Below are 19,440 nucleotides of genomic sequence, written 5' to 3'. Positions count from 1 at the left end.
CTTTTTTAAATTTTAGCTGAACTACTTCTTCCCCAAGCTGGGTGACACTGTCTTAGACTCACCTACAGCAGCCAGGGTGTGATTACAGGACACGCATTTCTAAACGCTCTGACTTCGGTGCAGCAAAATGCACCAAGACGCAAGGACAATGCACCGGACACCTCACCTAGAACATCCAGGAGACTCACAGTGCCTGCCCTCTCCCGGTGTGCGGACCATGGAAAGCAAATGTTACTATCCCTCCAGTGGAGAGAGGAGGCGAGGATGGAGACAGCCAGCCATGAAGGACCCTCAGGTGAGTTAAGGAGCCCTGGGCAGGCAAGAGCAACCGGGACACCAGTTCCTCCACTTGGCAGCAAAGAGCCCCAGCAGTGGCACAGAAAGACTCTCACGCACTCTGTTCTGATTTAGCCACTGACTCCTAAGGGCGCTTCAGCTGCCTGCTTTCCAAGCCTCAGCATAATTCTAGTGTTGCCACACATGCAGTAAATGCGACACGCCTGACCCCTCACCCTCCTTCACAGAGGTGTCGTCTGAGGCTGGATTTGGGCCACCCCTCCTTACCGGCACCAGTTCCCAGCTGTGTAAGAGCCGCGTGGTTGAGGCGCCTGCTGTCTGAGTGGGGACGGCAGGGAAGTGTGTGTGCAGAGACTGAGCCTGGGCTGGGGCCCTTTCAGCGGGGATGTGTTCACCCAATTTCAGAAAAAAAGACGAGCAGATGCTGACTGGTTACAGGAAGAGGACTGGGACATTAGTGACCAAAATATGGAGAATGACTAAGAGGCAGGCAGGAAAGAGACAGGACGTGAACAGCAGAGTGAAGGGCTGGTTTCCTTTTAAAACAGGCTGGTTGCTGAGGGCTGGGGAGGCCACAAGGGGCACCAGCAGGAGAACTGGGGGCAGCTGGTGCAGGGGCCAGCTGAGGCCTCTCCAGAGGGAACACAGTGATGAGCATGGGGCCAGTGTCCACCGGTGACCAAGGGACAAAAAACAAATGTGGCCCGAACTACCTCTCCCCACATGCATGTGGAGAGGATCTCGATATAACGGGACGCACAGCGCACAGCCCTCGGCCAGCCAGGCCAGGACACCGTGCTGGCTCCCCTGCCCCCCAGCTTTCCTCTCCCTCTGTGCACTGCTCCTCCGCATTTCATATACAAACAGCAGTGCTGCTGTCGAACTAGCTGCACTGCGGAGTGTGCACTTTGAACCTTCTCCCCAAACCCAGCTCCGGTAGAAAATGCCCGTGGCAAATTCAGGCATGCTCATCAAAGGACCTGGTCACCAGGCAAAACGCAGGAAAACAGCTGTGTAGGTGAGAGTGGCAAGGCAGGACAGGGCCAGGGTGCTCACGGTGGCGAGGATCAGCGAGAACCAAGGCACCGGTCCCCTGCAGTGGGACTGGAGCCGGCCAGTGAGGGAGACCAGAGGACAGTGACTCCTGCCCACACGCCTGGCAGACAAAGGCCACAGCCTAGCCCAGGAGCAACAGCTGCGTGGACAGTGATCTTCCAGCTCGTGCAGACCTGCGGGATCTCCATGTCATCCAAGACTGGAGCTCTGGGCTATGAGCGCCTGGACCGAGGACCTGGAGGCTCCATAGAGACAACTGGAAAGGACAAGGCAGAGAGAAGCAGGGGCCAGCAGAGGAGGAGGGCAGCTCTCGCCCAAGATGAGCTTACAAACCAGTGCAGGAGCAAAACTATGCAAAGCAGCCAAGAAAGCCAGGGATCCCAGAAGGATTCAGACAGACAAGCAGACCATGTAAGTTTATCACGATGGACCCTCAGGGAACACGCAGAGACGCCACCCTGCCCAGGAGGAGGGCACAGGGTGGAAGAAACACCGCCCCCTCGGCAGACAGTGGTCCTGGTCCAAGCGCAGGGAAAGCTCCCTCATGAAGGCACAGCTGGGCTTCACCAGCTGCAGCTTTCAGATGCTCCAAGCACCAAACCTCTAATGATTTGTGTGCAGCTCCTGAAAATGCGTCAGAAATTCTGTCTCACGGGGAACACTTTGTATTTACAATAGCAAACATTTAAACTAAACGTGCACTGGCACTGGATTTTTCAGCAGTGGGTCTTTCGCCGCAATGATAGTTTTTCTCTGAGTTTGGGTGCTGAGGGCAGGTGCTGCCTGCTTCTTCCAACCTTCTGCCCGCGTCCCTCAGCTGTGATGCAAGCTTCCCACCCTGTCTCTGCAGAGCAAACGGTCTCCAAACTGCCCAGGGCTGCGGCTGGGCAGAACTTCAGGCCCAGACTGAGCCCTTTAGCGCACAGTCCACCTTTCCTTCCCTCAGTGGTCCGTGAGTACAGGCTGCGGTGTTTACAGGCCCTGTGTGGAACTGGCACCGTGTGTAAAACACTTTATTAAATCCTAGATCTACCTCCATACTTCCTATTGTCTACCTTTTATTTTTATTTTGGGTTTCTCATGTAAGAGAAACGATGTGATACTGACACTTCTGAGTCTGATTTATGTCACAACATTATAGTCAAGGTGCATCCATTTTCCTACAAATAATTCAAATTTATCCCTTTTATGGCAGAGCAGTACTCCACTGTGTGTAAGTACTTATCCACTCATCTGATGAACATACAGGCCGCTTTCAAGATTTAGCTGTTATGAATTGTGCTGCTATGAACATGAGTGTGCATGGATCACTATAATGCAACGTCTTTAACTCTTTGAGGTCATCTGTAGTATAATCTAGCAGAATTACTAGAAGGGGAGTAGCTGTAATGGAATTGCTGATGAGAATGTGAACTAGTACAAGCACTATGGAACTCAGGATGGAGATTCCTCAAAAACTAAAACTAGAAGTTCTACCTCTAGAAGTGGCTCACGGTGAGGAGACTGGCTGAGGAAGACTGCAGAAGTGGCCACATCTGAGTCCACAGTGTGCAGCATTTGTGGGACTCAGGCCTGACTGTGACTCACTCCCAGTAACGGGCAATCCAGCAATATTCCAACTTACCAAATACGTCCCCATTTCTTTTTCCAAGATGACCTGTTCATATAATGTGGCATCAACGTCCACCTTTAAAGCCTGCACCTTCCTCTTGACCTTCACACTGTGCTTCTTTTGCAGCCAGTAAGGAAGAAGAGATTCCAGGATTTGGTTAATGACCTGGGAGGTGATCAGGAGGGTGGCCAAGCTCTAAAGAGAAACACATAAGTCATGCTTGGCAAAGCAGCTTAAAACCATAATAGGCAAACAGTTATGCAAAAAAAAGAGGAACTTCAATAGTGTGCTGCTCCTATAAAAAGTAGGGTAGAAAAGCTATGTTAAAGTACGTTTATAATTTACAGTTTTTCACAGAGAAGACATTAAAATACAATACGACTGAAATACAGATGAGATTATAATGAGAAATAATTAGTCAACAGCAATGGGAAAATGAATTAATTTGAAACTGTGTTCTTTGCCATCTTATCCTGACTGCGCGGTACAGGAATCTATGTGATGTTGCCAACCCTGAAAAAAAAATTTGACTAAAACACTTTTTTAAAAATTAAATTATAAACTGAACCTATCCTTCTTCACAGTAGAAAACAGGAAGAAAATTTAGACAAGCCACCACTGCCACATCTCAAGATATTCCTCCCAATCACATATAAGAATAAAACCGCTGGCATCCCATATGTATACTTCTGTAGATTGCTTTTCTCACTCAATGTAAGCACTTCCCCACGTCACTGAAACAGCCTTTCTCCCTCTCTACCTGGTTCACTGCCACTGAATTAAGTTTTAATCCCAGCTTTACCTGGGAAACATGCTGCTTCTGAGTATCTACGGACAGGATCCCGGTCCTCTCTGACACCTTACTAGGGGTGAACTAAGGTTCTCCGAAAAGCTACCCCAGGGGTTTCCAGAAAAGCTGAATTAATTTCCACTCTTCCCAGACAGACAAGCATGTTTGCACCACACCTCATGCTGCTGGCTTTATGATTTTATTTTTATAGAGGCCTCCTCCACCCTGTCCTCTGACAGATGAAGGAGACCCTACAGCCCAAGAAATGGGAAGCCCCCTGCAAAAACTACACAGGGCCAGAGAACAGCTGCACCTCCAGCTGGTCAAGTGGATTCTCTTTAACTTTTTGGATTTTCAGAAATAATTTTTGAAAGATAGCAATGTATCTAGCATAGTTGTTCAGAGCACAACATTTAATTTTACTTTTATGCAAGCTGTTAGCACCATAAATATCAAAGATAATACACATTTTTAAATTTCATGAACAATTATCCCAAACTCTAGCACAAGCATTATAAAGCCTTGGTCCTGAGACACTGCTTGCTAACTATCTCAGAATATTAGAACCAGGAATCAACACCTTTTACTGATAACTGGCTGAAGTACAAAAAGCACAACCTAGAAATTAGTCATTTGTCCACAACTTATCAGTTAGTGTTATTATATGTTCCAAAAAGTACAACACACCAAAATAAATGTAGGACTTTCTCAAACACTTAAGGGAAGAAAGAGCACTTCACAAAATCTACTGGTCTATAAAGTTTAATAACTGGTTAATTTAAAAATAAAACTCACAGGACCTGTTTAAGTTTATATCAATCAGCTCTTTCCCAAGACATACACAAAAGCTCAATCGCTGAACACATTTCTGCTGCTAGAATTGCTTTAACAAAACTGAACACATAACTGATTTTACTGCCTGATGTGATTACCCTTGCAAGTTGTTTATGTTTAATTTATTTTCAGCTGAACGTGCTCCACAATGCTAATGCTTTAAATCTAGAATTAGGTTTAGAAAATGTAAAAGATTTTACTTGTAAAAATCAGAATTTGAAGATGACTACATTACCTGAACACAGGAAACAATCTCCAGGACCCAAAAAGGCCTCTGCTTTTCTGCAACCCACACTCACCTGGCCCAGAAGCTTCATGTCCTTCAGGACGAAGGCGATGTAGAAGAGGGAGGCGAAGCAGTTCAGGAAGTTGAACTGCGGAGAGAGAGGGCGGTATCAGCTGCACTCTGTGGGGCCTTCAACCCTGCAGAGATGGGGTTAAGCACGCAGCAGGGAGCCGCAGAGACATTTCTGCCTCTGCCCCCCACTACACACAGCTATCAGCTCTGCAAGAATGCGAGAGGCAATACTAGGGGAGTCCGGAAAGGTACCAAGGGCACAGTGCCCCATCTGGGAGCCCAGGACCAAGGAACACTCCTCCTAGGTCTTCCACTGGAGAGATGGAGACTGAGACCCGGCAGGCAGTGTCTCCTGACCCCCATTCACGTGGGAGCGTCCCAACCCCAGCCAGCCCTGCAGAACCAGTGAAGGGGAGTCAATCAGGCCAGGGACATACTCTGCCCAGCCCCACAGAGAGGTGCCAGGGGCCAGCAGCCATGGCAAGAAAGGTACCACTGCAACAAGAGCCCAGGCCCTGAAGCCCCTGTGCCACAGACTTGTACCCACCCTGCTCAAAAGTGGGGAAAGTGGTGGCAGCTAGAGACGTGGCGGGCAACCTGCCACCCAAGGGGCCTGATGTGAGAAGCCGCTCTGTGCTCAGGAGGCTCAGACCCTGCTCCCTCACGGGAACCCAGGACAACTAGCAGGGCGGGCCAGGGAGACCTGGCCATGACAGTCACCCAGCCTGGTAGCATTCTGATCACCAGGGGCAGAACCTCTCTGCCTGCTAGAAGTACAGGGGAGTGGCAGGGGCTACAGGTCAGGGGATCCTGCCACCAAACATGCCATGTCTTCAAGTGGGCCCCTGGCTCAAGAACCTGCAGCCACCCTCGCACTGGGGGTTTGGTCCCAGCCACTTCCGGCTGCACACACAGAGACGCCACATGTGTGAAAGTGAAAGCCCCGTCGGTGAGTGTGCAAATCGTTCCAGCAGTGAGCAGAAAGATCAATCAGGTCGACGAGTGGTGCTAACTCAGAGCAGAAGTTGAAAAGCTAAAGCTGCTCAGCTGGAAGGAGGAAGAACAGACTAACACACAGGTCTCTGGAAGGCCATCGTCTGGAGTTGCATCCAGCACTGCAGACAGCAGCGTGGCACGGAACACAGCTTCCTTGCTGATTCACAGATGTTTGAAACATCAGTCCTTCCACAGGGTGAATGAGGCCCCCGAGCTTTTCAGATGCCTCCTGACTACCTGCTCCTTTTTAATGGCCAGGCTGTTGAATCCTTATCTGTCTGAGGCAGGTTTTCCACGTCCTTAGCTGCCCTTGCCTCTACGAGCTCAGCTATTTCCAGAGTTCTCCTCATGGAGGTTTCTGATCTTTTAGGGACCGAAACACCAGATGGACAAATATCTTAGGAGGAAGTCTCAGGCTGGAACACGGCCCCTAAGCGCATAGTGCAGGGACCGTGGGACACCCTCCCGAGGCAGAGCTGGCTCCTCTACACCTTCGGGTCCTCGGTGATGCTACAAAGGCTGGGGCTGTTCTCCGCCACGGAGGTGCCTCCTTATTCCTGACAGTGAAAGGCGCAGGGGCTACGGCCCACTTGCACACGGAAAGCCCTAACATTCTCCTTTCCACCTCTCTCTTCCCACCTGCAAAGAATGCTGGGAACCTGTTAGGCTCTCAAACTTTTTATAATAAAATTTTAAAGATGATTTAATGCCTCTTCACTAAACAGACTGTAGGTACCTGGAGACTGCTGAATAATAAAATATTCAAAAAGATAACTGAAAGAGTAACAGTGGAAACCTGTCTAGAAAACGCTTCACTTTTCACATAATGGAAATGGGCTGTTACTTCCAAAATTTAAAGTGTTGCACCATGTACACATTTGTAATATAACTGCTAAACACAGTTTGACACATTATTTATTCTCCAATCCTGCCTGTGTATACAAATTATGTTAACCATATCATATCTTAAATTAGAAATAACTTCATATTTATGTTTCTCAGTTTTAAACAGTATGCTTTAGTTTCATAATTTGAGTGGATTTGTATGTAAAACCTCTACTTACCACTAAGACTTTCAGAACGAGGTGATTCTGGTAGGCAGATTCCAATCTGTGATTCTCTAAAACATTAAGAAGAAGACAGAATTTCTCTCAGGTAGGAAGACAACGTGGGCTCACTGCCCCAGGTACAGTGGGACCTGGGCTCAGAGCAGACTTCTCATGCCAGAGCTTCCATCGCTACCCTCTCTGGGCTGTGGTCACAGCCACTCGCTACCACCAGGAACAGCAAGCAGGGATGCATTTCTCAGGGTCCTGGAGTGCCACTGTGGTCTGTCATTATTTATAAAATATTAGTGCAAAAAATAAATTTAGAAATTTGGAAACTGCTGGCAAATTATTCTAAACAGGCCAAAACAAGGCCCTGCAAGCTGGGCACGGTGGTGCATAGCTCTAATCCTAGCTACTCTAGTGGCTGAGGCAGGTGGAGCACAAATTCAAGGCCAGGTGGGGTATCTTAGCTATTTAGGAAGATGGCCTCAAAAATAAAATCAAGTGAAAAAGGGCTGGGGATGCAGCTCACTGGCAGAGCACTGACCTAGCAAGGGAGACCCTGAGTTCTGGCCCCAGGACTGCAAAAATAGATGCTGGGATGAACCCTGATGCTTGCTGAGTTCAATCCCCAGGACTAAGAAGAAGAAAAAAGCTCTGCATAACTGATGATAGTAAAAGCTGAAGGTGACCACTAAAGAGGAAGAAAATGACGTTTTGGTCCTGCCGCTTACAAGAATTTAAGTTGAAGAGAAATCCAAATTCCTATCCTCATCTAGAGGTAGTGACACCATAGAGCCCACAGGCAGCAAGGCACAGGGCAGAGGATGGACAGGTGCGCCGGGGCATGTGCCACCTGTACAACCAGGCACACCGGCCATGCCCTGTGCCCACCCAGCTAGACAGCACGTCTGAGCTGCTGGCCGAGAGTCATGAGGACGATTTCCGGTCACTTCACCCTCTGCAGGAAACAGTGTGACAGTATCAGCAGCAGCGGTTCTGTGCAGATGTGTCTGGATTAGCCCGGCCCCACTGTCTGTTGTTGGAACCTGGTTAAGCATCAACATCTTTTATCCATAAAATGGTGAAACAACACAAAGCATGGTGCCCTGAGGAAGTACAAATGAGAGACTGTGGGTAAAGCGTTTAGTGAGGTGCCGGCACACAGTCACACTCAGTGACTCAGAGCTGTGGCCGGGCGTGGTGGTGCACACCTGTGATCCCAGCACTCAGGAGGCTGAGGCATGAGGATCATCATAAACTGGAGCCCAGCCTGGACAACACAGTGAGGTCAAGGCCAGCTGGGGTTACATAGCAAGACCCTGTCTCCAAAAAAACAAATGAAACACTAAGAAACAAAACAGAAACACGGAACAGCTGTGGTAACCAGGAAAACCAGAAGACAGAGACCCTACAGCTCACAATGCCGGGAGCTTCTCCTGAGAGACTGTGGGTAAAGTATTTAGCGAGGCGCCGGTACACAGTCTCTAGCACAAGCTGAAAGAATGTCTGCCTTCCCTGCCAAAGCCGCTCTGGGAGCCTTTGATCCCAGAACATTTCATAGGAGCAAATGAGACAAGAAGACAAAGCACAAGTGCTCACCCCAGGCAGTAAGGAACTCGGCAGCGTAGCGATAGAGGCGGTTCATGATCTCAATCACAATGGCGTAGATGATGCTGGGCACGTACAGCAGGACGCTGGTCCACTCGGTCCCACTTTCCTCATGGACATGCAAGGCCCAGTCTTCCATGTCAAAGTAGATCATCATGACGTACAGAGAGAAGTACAGGCAGAGGCACACGAACGGCAGGGAGACCAGGTAGATGCGCAGCTGCCTCTTGTAGCTTGGGTAGAGGGGCTCCTCCCTGCCGGTGACCGGATTGACACCCAGGACCCCATGGAACCCAGGCCGGGGCTCCTCGAACTGTCTCTTCATGACCAGCGTCCCCCACCGGTAGGTCATGTCGGCACAGCCGCGCTTCCACACCTCCAGGATCACGGTGGACCAGATGAGGTTGAAGGAGGCGAAGATCACGTACTTGTCATAGTCCTCCCACACGAACAAGTAGTATGGCAGTCCAATGACAGCCATGGGGATTAAGGCAAAAGTGAAAAACTCCAAAAACCCGAAGTAAAGAGCAATCGTTTCCCCAAAGTAGCCACGAATATGGTCTGTGGTGGAGGAAAGAAAGAACTTCAGAACAGACCATCAAAACCTTCCTGTTCATCCCTGCAGTTATGCTTGTCCACGTGTTCAGCTAAGTGGGGACCTTTCAACATCCTCATTTCTCAATGAGTACCTGGGCCGCGTCTGTCCTGCCTGCAGAAGGCAGGCCCCACCTGTCACCATGGCAAGCTCTCACTTCTCAGTGCAAGGCCTCTAACTTAGCTGCCCAGGCTGCTCTGCCAGATACCCTGACTCAGTTTCCCTTTACTTCTTCACTGAGTCCCTTCTTCCCAAAGAAAGACTCATCTTGGGGCTCCACCTAGTCTCCAAGATGCCAGTTGAGCTCCAGCATGCCTCTGGAGAAATTGATTTGGGTATCAAATGTATGCCTCCCACTTTCCCCCTCTTTGGTATTACAGCTGTAAATGCTCCTTGCCAAGGAGACTCCCATCTGCAGCCTCCTGATCTCCCTGTCCAAAGCTATGCACTTTCACCACTGTGCCATAACAGAATTCCAATATGCTGAACAAAAAGTATTCAAAAGCAGAAAACGAGATTCCACACACGCTCCAGAACAGCCTGTGGGCACACATTCATCTCTACTGTCAGAACAGCATGGGGCAGAGGAAGGCCCGCTCCACTGAGAGCCTGACACAAGCTGATACCCAGTGTGTACAGGGGCGGTGCACACTGACGCCTACCTACGGGCTGATAGTGCAAGGAGAAGCGAGTGTACCAGGTGTCCTCCAGCTTCTTCAGGGCCTCGTTGTCGTGCAGCGGGAACACCTGGAGCACAATGCCAGACGTGAGCAGCCTTCTCACTGCGGAGGGAAAGTGTGTCAGACAACATCGAATGGGCGGGAGACTGCATGCAATGCCCTCCAGCGCCTCTGTGAGGACGCCCAGGAAGCGGGACGCTACAGGAGGTCACCGTCACACAGCCTGTCCGGCTGTGTGCAGGCTCCTGCTTCTCAGACGGCAAATATTTTTACTATTATCTTTGGGAAAGCAATACCAGTTGATATAAAAATTTTAAAAGGGGTAAAAGTAGGACAAGAGAGGCCTGTTTTCCTCTCCCTACTCCCCAAGTCATTAAAAGTAGCAATTTATGTATAACCAGACTTTTAAAAATACATTCATAAATAAACAATTTTAAAACAAAAACAGAAGCACTTTATATCACTGCATTGCTCTCCAATCTTTTCTCATGTAGTGTTATCTATTATTTTTCAACGCTGATACAAACAGAACCTGAAATGTGCTTGTAAGTGTCATAATACATATCCATATGAAGTATGATAATTTAATCTCCCATTGAAAGGCACTTATTTCTCTTTTCTGCTATTATGCATAATGCTACAATCCTTGTACAATCGCCTTTTCCCACCTGTAGACTCTCTCCATTATGTATACCTGAACGTGGAACTGCTTGGTCCAAAGGCACAGATATTTTAAATTGGACACATATCACAAAACTTCCTCTACAATATTCCACCAATCTGTCCTTCTGCTACAGTGAAGGTAGGGAAATGTTCCACCCCTTTGGTTCTTATTGATACTGAGTGTGTTCATCTTTTCTAATCTAATTACAAAGACCTACCCACAAACAGGACATCTCAAAATCAGACTAAGATTGCCCACTTTCAGCAGTCATTTGACTAGTATGGCTTAAACACTCACGCTCAGACTTGGAAAGATAAATACAACTAACCAAAGACGGTGTCTCCTAGCAACAGTGAACGAGGAGGAGGTGGCGTCCTCTGGCTGTAAAGATTACTCAGTGACTTGCTGTGGGGAGGGAGGGCTCCTCGGGATGAAGTATGTCCAGGGGAAAAGAGGACGCTGCCACAAGGTCCTGTGCTGTGTGGCCAGGCAGGACGGCTTCCATTTGAGTCCCAGTCCTGTCTCTGGCTAGGGCTGAGATTGTGATAAAACCCTCCATGTAGACTGATACCACTGCCTAGAAGAAATGCATCAAGAACGCCTTGCTGCTTTGCTCCACTGTGGGGTGTGAGTGCTGCAGAGCATGAGTTCTGCGGGGCTCATCAGCTCTCCTCTCCAAGGGGTGCTGCCCTGAACCCCTGCCTATCTGCTGCCAAAGACAGGGAGCTGGATACAAGCATGAGCCCCTCAGTGAGACCAGCAGTGTGGAAGAGAAACAGGACTGAGGATTCCAGTGTGCGAGTTTATAGAGGACAGAGACAGACGGGGGCGGGGAGGACTCAGGACAGATTCCTAGTAAAACATCCTCAGAGCAATTTAACTTCTTAAAAATGAAGAGAGATACCTGATACCAAAAACAGGAAAAGGCCTGGGTCTTAAACAAAGATTCTTCATATATGGTTCTTAGCATTACATCTCCTAAGTAAGTTATACAGGGGAGAAAAGACTTTTTAACAGCTAAGATTTGATAAAATCCCTCTTAAAGACTGAAAAAGGTATATACTCAAAATACCAGCAGCCAGGGCATGAAGACATATGGTTTAAGTTACATCAGCCACTGGTGCTGTCAAATCCATTTTTAAACTATTTTCACTCTAAAGTGTTTCCATGGATCTTCCTTCAGCTAACATGAGCTAAAGTCAATCACCCACAACCATTCCCATGCTCTTATCCTTTACTTGAGGGCGCACAGGCTGTCGCCGAGTCCTTTTGGTTACTTCTATCCTTTCCAATGACTACATCAAGTTTTTTAACTCTGAGCTCAGATACAGCATCTAAGTTATTATTTTACTATTTCCAAGTTATTTTATAAAAGATGACTCCACTCTACTATGGAAGACTTTCCAGGCCGACTAAACCAGACTGTGTATTTCTAAAAATAGGGCTGTGATCCCCGCACTGGGAGGGAATACAGAGCTGCGACTCCTAAATTACTGGGCTTCTCCTCGCCATCCATGCCAAAGCACGGTTCCGGCTTCACCTCCTAAAAATAGTTTGCTTTTCTTTAAAACTCCTCCAACCTTCTCCCCTCAACTAAGAATGAAATTCCGAGACAGAAGCCAGACCTTAGGAGGGAGCCAAGCTACCGCACTGGCACTGGCCGGTGAGGAAAGCAGCAACCATCCACGTCCCTCCCCCAGGTTGCGGGAGGGAGCTGTGGAGCACGGGTGACTGACAGCCACGGTGGGGCAGCCAAGCAAGCCTAGGCCCAGTGTAAAGGACGCACTCGGTACCGCGGCTTCTGGCAGGCCTGCTACTTAGACAGAGCAGCAACAATGCCAACACAGCACTGCTTCCGTCTGTGGTTTATGTGCTACATCCACTTCAAAAGGGAAAGCAAAGTCTTTCTCAGGGCTCTACAGTGTGCTGTACACCAGGGAGGAGCAGGCCATGCCCTATAGGAAGATGCCCTTCGCCTCTCGCCCCTTTTCCCCCACCACCCTGTGGCACCCAGCACCCGCCTCCGGTGCGTGCCCTGAACAGCCCACTTCTAAAGACACTCTCAGGGGTACCTGTGCTCTTAAAACACATTTTATATCTCCGTACTTCTGTTTCATTTTTATCTCTGCTTAATACAAAAGGCACAAATATATACATCAAAACACAGTTGTCTCTGTATGTGTGTGTGTCTTGTGGTGCCCAGCAAGATATATATTCATATATGGCTATGTTCATTCGTATGTATGGCTGAATCATACATACAGCTGAATCTTCTTTCATATAATCACATATATGTCTGTATCTTCTCTGTACATTCCTGATACACATACTGACTTGAAACCTACTCTACTACTTTTATAATGCCAGTTAAAGATTTCAGAAGACAGACTATATCTGAGTGCTCTAACCTACCCTTTCTTGTATACAGAGGATATTGAAGAGAACCTACCATAATGCTGTACAAGAATAACTATCTGGGGCTGGGGATTTAGCTCAGCGGCAAAAGCGCCTGCCTGGCAAGTGCAAGGTCGTGAGTTCGGTTCCCGGTACCAGAGAAAAACAAAAACAAAAACAAAACAAGAATAACTATCTGATATTAAAGCCATGAGATGTGTCAGGTTCTGAATTAGTCCTTTTTCTGTTACTATAATGGAAGACCTGAGGAAGACTAAATTTATAAGAAAAGAGGTTTACTTAGCTCACAGATTCAGAGGCACGGCACCAGTACCAGCTCAGTCTTGTAGCACATGGGATAGGGTGTGATCACATCATCAAACAGGAAGCCAGGGAGGATGAGGCACCTGGTCCTCTCAAGGGTGCACACTCTGATGACCTAGGAGCTCTCACTAGGGCCACCTCCTAACAGTTCCATCACTGCCCACACCACCTCACTGGGGACAAAGCCCCCAACATGGGAACCCTGAAGGGACTCCCTGAGACCATATGCAAGCTCCTATCACTCCAAGCAGGACACAGAGCTCCTGAGCTCCAAACAGGACACACATGTGGCAGACCTCTGGAGACAAAGCTAAGTAACCCAGGCTAAGTAACATCCTGTAGGATAGAGTTAATATGTAAGAAGCCATGGGTCTCTAACGCCTTTTTCTAAAAGAATCTTTCATCTGCTTTCTGCACCTCAGCGAAGAAACAGTAGGAGAAGGTGAGCTGACGGCAGGAAGGGGTCTTGGTGGTAAACAGCTGTCAAGTTCAACATTTGCCAACTACGGTGAGGAGCCAACATCCAGCTCTTCGCAGCACCTGCACCTGGTGGGGCCAGGAAGAGCACTAATGATGAATCTCTCAGCACCCACCGGCCTCAAAGTCATGTTCCCAACAACACAGCTCTCTATGCAGTGAGTACTTCCTACCAGAGCACACATGTGGCACGCAGCCAGCAAACCTGCAGTCACTGGGAGTCAAACAAGAGTTGCGTGAAACCTTGGATGTGGTGAGTGTTTTCAAGACAGCCCAGCCTCCTGTAAGTGCTAAGGGGCAGTGTGCTGAGCAGGTGACATCTGTGATCAGCCTCCAACAAGGGTCTGCACGAGGCAGCACCACCTCCCGCAAAACCCACAGGAGAAATACACATCTTGCTGCTGGATTAATGTACTAAAAGAGCTAGGACTCCAAGTTTTGTGACTTCTGAATTTGCACTCTGAAAACTGTTTTCAACTTATAATTATGCATCTATTATTTCTTCTTCAGCCAAATATAATGATATACAACAAAATAATGCAAAACAACACACAATTTTAAGGATCACATTTCCAAAGGCATAAACAAAGAGAAAAATGCAGAATTTAAAAATTCAGATTTGACAATTTAAATAGGATTCTTATCTCAGATGGTATTTTTGAAAAAAGAACTTTTCCAAAGATCACAAGGGCTGCCATGCTAGAAGAAAGTTTCCTGCTGCAGCCCAGGGTAGAAGACAAGTCGCTCTGGACCTGCCATATTGGTTGGTCAAAAGCAGCCTAATGCCCAGTAGAAGTAAGAGCCCCTCCAAGAACAGGGCTCCGCAGAGCCTCTGCAGAGCGCACTGCCAGGCAGGTCTGAGCTGCTTCCCACACAGTCCCGACCTGGCTTTCCAACACACATGCTTCCTTCCACTTGCCAATCTGGGGAAAACAGGGGTTCACTGAAAAGTAAGTAATAATCAGAAAGAAATAATCATTGAGGTATGTAAAAATACTACAGGGAGCACAACAACAAAGAAGGCAGGAAGGCAGGAAGGCAGAAAGGCAGGAAGGCAGGAAGGCAGGAAGGCAGGAAGGAAGGAAGGAGGGAGGGTAAAACAGAGAGACCAAATCAGAAAATTATACCATCAAGCATTGAAAAATCTATGAAATTCTTCATGAGGTTGAAAAAATTAATGCCAATGTCAAAATGCAGTCAGGAAAATGATAGAAAAAAACTAAGAAAAGTACCTAAGGACAAAGATCTTTAAATATTACAGGCAATACATAAGAGCCACCCACATATAAATAACTCACACCCCTAAGGACAAGACTAGAGCAAATAACCCTTCGAAAGTAACTAAGAAAATTTCCTTAAATGATGGCAATCTTTAATCTCTACAGTCAAAGATCTGTGTCCAATGAAAGACCTGGCACAAGACAATCACTGTCCAGGCATAAGCAGGCAGCTGCAAGGAGACCAACATGGGCAGCGGGTGCCCACATTCACATTTCCTGAGGTCTCCTGAAGCCACACAGATGGACTGAAGAGCAAGGAAAAGATCCAAGACATGCACCGACGGCAGAGGAGACTGCAGTTAGGAAGTCAGGCCATCAGGGTCCTGGGGACCGGAAGACGTCTGGCCTAAAGTCTCGGGTGGGGGACGAAGCCAGCAAGAGCTGCTCGAAGAACAGGCAAGGCAGGAGAGTCCGAATGGGGTAACCCAGCTAATACCAGCTCCACGGGACCCATCACCTTCCTTTGGGAAAAGGCTCCACACTGCATGTGACTCTGCAAGGACAGGGCTGGGGCTGACAGACGGCACAGCACAGGAGGGGCGCAAGGAAAAGGCTGGAAGTGCACTGGACGCAGGTGCTGGCGGGGGACAGCGCTGCTTCAGAAACTGAAGGTTAGGAAGGGGGCACCCGGGACAGTGCATGCTGGGGGAAGGATGGTGGGAGACAGCGGTCTGGAGTCCTCGGAGCAAGATCTCCCCACCCAGGAGCTCTTGGAACACAGGCATATCTTCAGTATCTAAATGCTAATGAGAAAAAAAATTTCAAATATAAACAAAACAAACACGGTAAGTAAAAACAAACCATTACAACGCAAGTGTTAGATCTCAAGAGAAATTGCGCAAATCAATTCACCTAAGTTTTAAAGCCTAGATAGCATGGAAACTTCTAGGAAGAGATACTGACCCCAGTAAAAAAAATCTAAACAAACCATTTCTACAGATGATTTAGAGAAAATTCTTCAAAACCTACCCCATAAACTAAGATCAGAGCCAGGTGATTTCTTAAAGGAATTCTACCAAGGCTTAATTTAAAAAACAGATCTGATTTTGACTATGAGTAGTAATGAAAGAAAGAAGTCTTAAACTTTATTCAGAACTTGCTAACACTGAAGTTATAGCATGGCTTTACAAATTATTTTATGTAAATTGGAAGATAAAGCTAATTACTAATTGTGGTAAAGTTACTAAGTTACATTTGCAATGTAAGTAAAAACAAATGCAAACATATAGCCAAAGAAATTAAGTAAAATTCTAAAACGTTAAGTTTGAACTGAATATATTATAGACAGCTAAATTAGGTAGAAATATTCTAGGCAGTCAGACAGGGCTGGGCCCTCCAGAGAGTCAGCCGGAAGATGAGAACTCATCACAGCTGTGGCTGGAGGCGCATCTAAAAAAGATCAAAGTCGCAATGGCCAGATTTGCATACTTCCTTAAGGGATTAATAGAAATTTGAGATTACTGGTACCACCCTTTTGAGATTTCCCACATAAACAGACCGCTTATCTCACTGGGGGTGGGCCATCCTCTCCCACCTACTAAGACTAAAACTACTAAATGTAAGACTAAGACTACTAAAACTGAGAGTAAAGACAAGACTAAGACTATAGATTATCAGCCAAGGTTAACGATGTCGTCCATATGCCCTTGTTACTACTAGATCAGTACTAGCTAAGTGACTATACTAGTAATCTTACTGGTTATTATTTAACCCTCATCTTACCCATCTCGTGACTTTGCTCTAGAAAACTTTCTCAGAAAAGTGGGTTCATTGGCAACCCACTTTTGGGTCCCCTCCTATCTCTCAGGAGCTATCTCTCTCAATAAATTTTCCTTTTCTTCACCTCCGTTGTTCCTTAGACTTCATTCTTTGATTTCAGGGAACATGAACTTGGCATGTCTGACACCTAGCAGGTTGGAAGTTACATTTTCCTGTATATCGATGACACATAACCACCAAGCGGGTGATCTACGGCAGATCTGAGGAAACGTCAACATGGATGTTGTCATGGGGCTTCGTCCTCCCAAGCAAAGGCTGGAAGGCAGCATTACGGTGGCAACTCAGGAAACCAGACGGGGGACACCGAAGCGACATGGCTGAAGTGTACTGGAAGCAGCAAAAAGGCTGGGGCCTTGCTGCTATCTGGGTTTGAAGCAAATTTGCAATTATACATTGTAGTAAACTCTTTCATTCTGCAACACAGTGTTCTGAATAAAACAGAACTACACAAAACCAAAAGGTCGCAAACTTCAGGTACTGTGTGCCCCTGTACACTCCTTAAACCTCCATCTGCCTGAGCCTGTTCAGCACCAGCAGGATCAGAGGGGATGGGCACTGCAGATCTTCATTATGGTGCAGTGTGGTGCACCCCTACGAACCCAGCACTCTGGGAGGCTGAGGCAGGAAGGATGTAAGCTCAAGCCCAGTCAGGGCTCTTTAGAGACTTAGCGAGACTCTATCTCAAAATGAAAAACAAAGGCAGGGAGGTCTAGAGATTTAGCTTAGTACAAAGGCCTGAGCTCAACCCTTAGTACCACACAAACACACACGCAAAGCCAGCTATGGGCTGTGAGACCTTAAAAAGCAGCAAACCATACAGAACAAACACAACGGTGAAATGTGCAATATAATAGACCACTGTTGGCAAAGACAAGGTCATGCTACTTATTCTAAGGCTCTACCAGTTTCTCAGTAAGGAGGAAAGTAAAGTTTCTGTAGTTGCTATTTATTAAGTTTGCTTTTTATGAAAGAGCAGTTGAATTAGAATATGAGCCCATGCACCTGGCTGACAGCCTAACTTACACAGAGACTTTCCTGGATACAGCTTCGCTTGAGGGTACCCCGGGATCATCTTCTCATCTCTAGCTCTAAGATTTTCCAGCTCATGTTTGACAATGAATTGACATTCTGCCATGGTGAGGAAATCGTCATTGTCATCTAGAATAAAACACAAACTTCTCGTTATTGTCTTGTAATCAAAAGAAAGTTCAGCAGTAAGACTCCAGTTGCTAGAGGTTACGGAAATACCGATGTATACAACAGCAACTGACAGGAGGAGTAATCATATATAAAACTGGTAAATTCAATGGAATATACAGTTTCTTAGATCTTTGCTAAGAACAAAACATTTTGGTTATGCTTTGGTTACACCTGCTCATAATACAACTCTCCAATCACCTACTACCTGTCCCACGGCAAGGTACAAATGTCCAAATGCACACACGTGCTTGAGCTCACTCAGTGCCAAGGGCAGAAGCCAATGCGATCTTGAATTCTGACAACATTTGTAGACAGGGATGGAAATGCTGTGTTTGCCTAAGTGGAAAAACCTTCTCCTTCAAACTTCCAAGCCCTTTTTATTCCATCCGGAGTCCAATGTCAGTGAGCGAAGAAAAGCTGATAAGAGCCCTGTGCTGCCTAGGCCAGGGACCTTCTTAAGTGAGGTCCATTTGGCCTGATCATGAAGTCCCTGGGGTGCAGAGGTCCATGGTGCGCCTGTCTGAAGAACCCTAAGAACCCACCCACTGCCCCTCAAGATGTAGCTCCCCAGCCTGCCCAGTTCCTGGTGGGAAGCACTCCCTGGGTCACGACACACCCAACTACCCTCCCCTATTCGGGAGGAGCCAGCACATTCAGGAAATGGGGATCCGAGGATAGAGACCTACCACCATTTCTTATTATGAAGATTTTTCTATGTCAAGTGAGAGAATTTCATCACTGTGAAACAGAATAAATAATGTAAATGAGCTGCACATGCGTCCCAATTGTCCTTACCGACTCCTGGGGCGGCAAAGGTGGCCTGCCCCAGGGCTTTATAAATAAAGCTCTACTGGAACACCGCCTTGTCCACTCATTTCCTCATGGTCTAGGACTGCTTTCCGCTCCACCATGGACTACGGAATTAACTCCAGGAGAGACAACACTGTCCACAAAACGCTTGCTATTTGGCCCTGTGGAAAAGGCTCTGGCCCCCGACACACTCGGCAAACACTTCTGTGTGACAAATGGACTGGGACAGAGGAAGCGGGCTTACCGTGGAAGCCTCTGAAGCTGAGCCGGGTGCCATAGGTGAAGGCGCGCATGGTGCCATCCATGCACTCTCTCACCAGCCCCACTGCCTCCGCGCCCAGAAGCAGGCGGGTCCTGGAGGCACCCACGAGGTACAAGTTCTCATTTCCTAGTGTTTCCTTTTCCTGCTTATTTAACAGGGGTCTGAACAGCAACTGGGCACCTTCAAAAACAAAAGGTAAGCACAGTCTTAGAGAGAAACAAACAAAAACTTCAAAATCAAAAACTTTCTAGCAATATAAAGTTTCTTGTTTGGAAGGCCAGGCGTGATGGTGCACACCTGTAATCCCAGCACTAGGGAGGCTGAGGCAGGAGGAGAACTGCGAGTTCGAGACCAGCCTGGGCTACAAAGTGAGCTCAAGGCCAGCCTGAGCTGCATATGGAGAACCTGTCTTCAAAAGACAAAAAAAAAAAA

The 19,440-nt window shown here is 47.4% G+C and overlaps 1 protein-coding gene across 1 annotated transcript in view; it reads right to left on the bottom strand.

Annotated features, from left to right (window-relative positions):
- Window positions 1–19,440, bottom strand: part of Ano10 (anoctamin 10) — a 109,539-nt gene that overhangs the window by 70,791 nt on the left and 19,308 nt on the right. The window contains exons 3-9 of the mRNA XM_005383486.2: window positions 18,991–19,188; window positions 17,760–17,894; window positions 9,801–9,920; window positions 8,535–9,104; window positions 6,948–7,003; window positions 4,889–4,963; window positions 2,978–3,160 (exon numbers count right to left, since the gene is read on the bottom strand). Coding sequence (XP_005383543.1) covers window positions 2,978–3,160; window positions 4,889–4,963; window positions 6,948–7,003; window positions 8,535–9,104; window positions 9,801–9,920; window positions 17,760–17,894; window positions 18,991–19,188 — 1,337 coding nt within the window. The remainder of the gene's footprint in view (window positions 1–2,977; window positions 3,161–4,888; window positions 4,964–6,947; window positions 7,004–8,534; window positions 9,105–9,800; window positions 9,921–17,759; window positions 17,895–18,990; window positions 19,189–19,440) is intronic.

Source organism: Chinchilla lanigera, unplaced genomic scaffold (genome assembly GCF_000276665.1).
Source record: "Chinchilla lanigera isolate Chin_1 unplaced genomic scaffold, ChiLan1.0 scaffold00019, whole genome shotgun sequence".
In the NCBI taxonomy this organism is placed as follows: domain Eukaryota; kingdom Metazoa; phylum Chordata; class Mammalia; order Rodentia; family Chinchillidae; genus Chinchilla; species Chinchilla lanigera.
The sequence above is the reverse complement of the archived record's forward strand: the minus strand, read 5'-3'. Positions and strand labels throughout refer to the sequence as shown.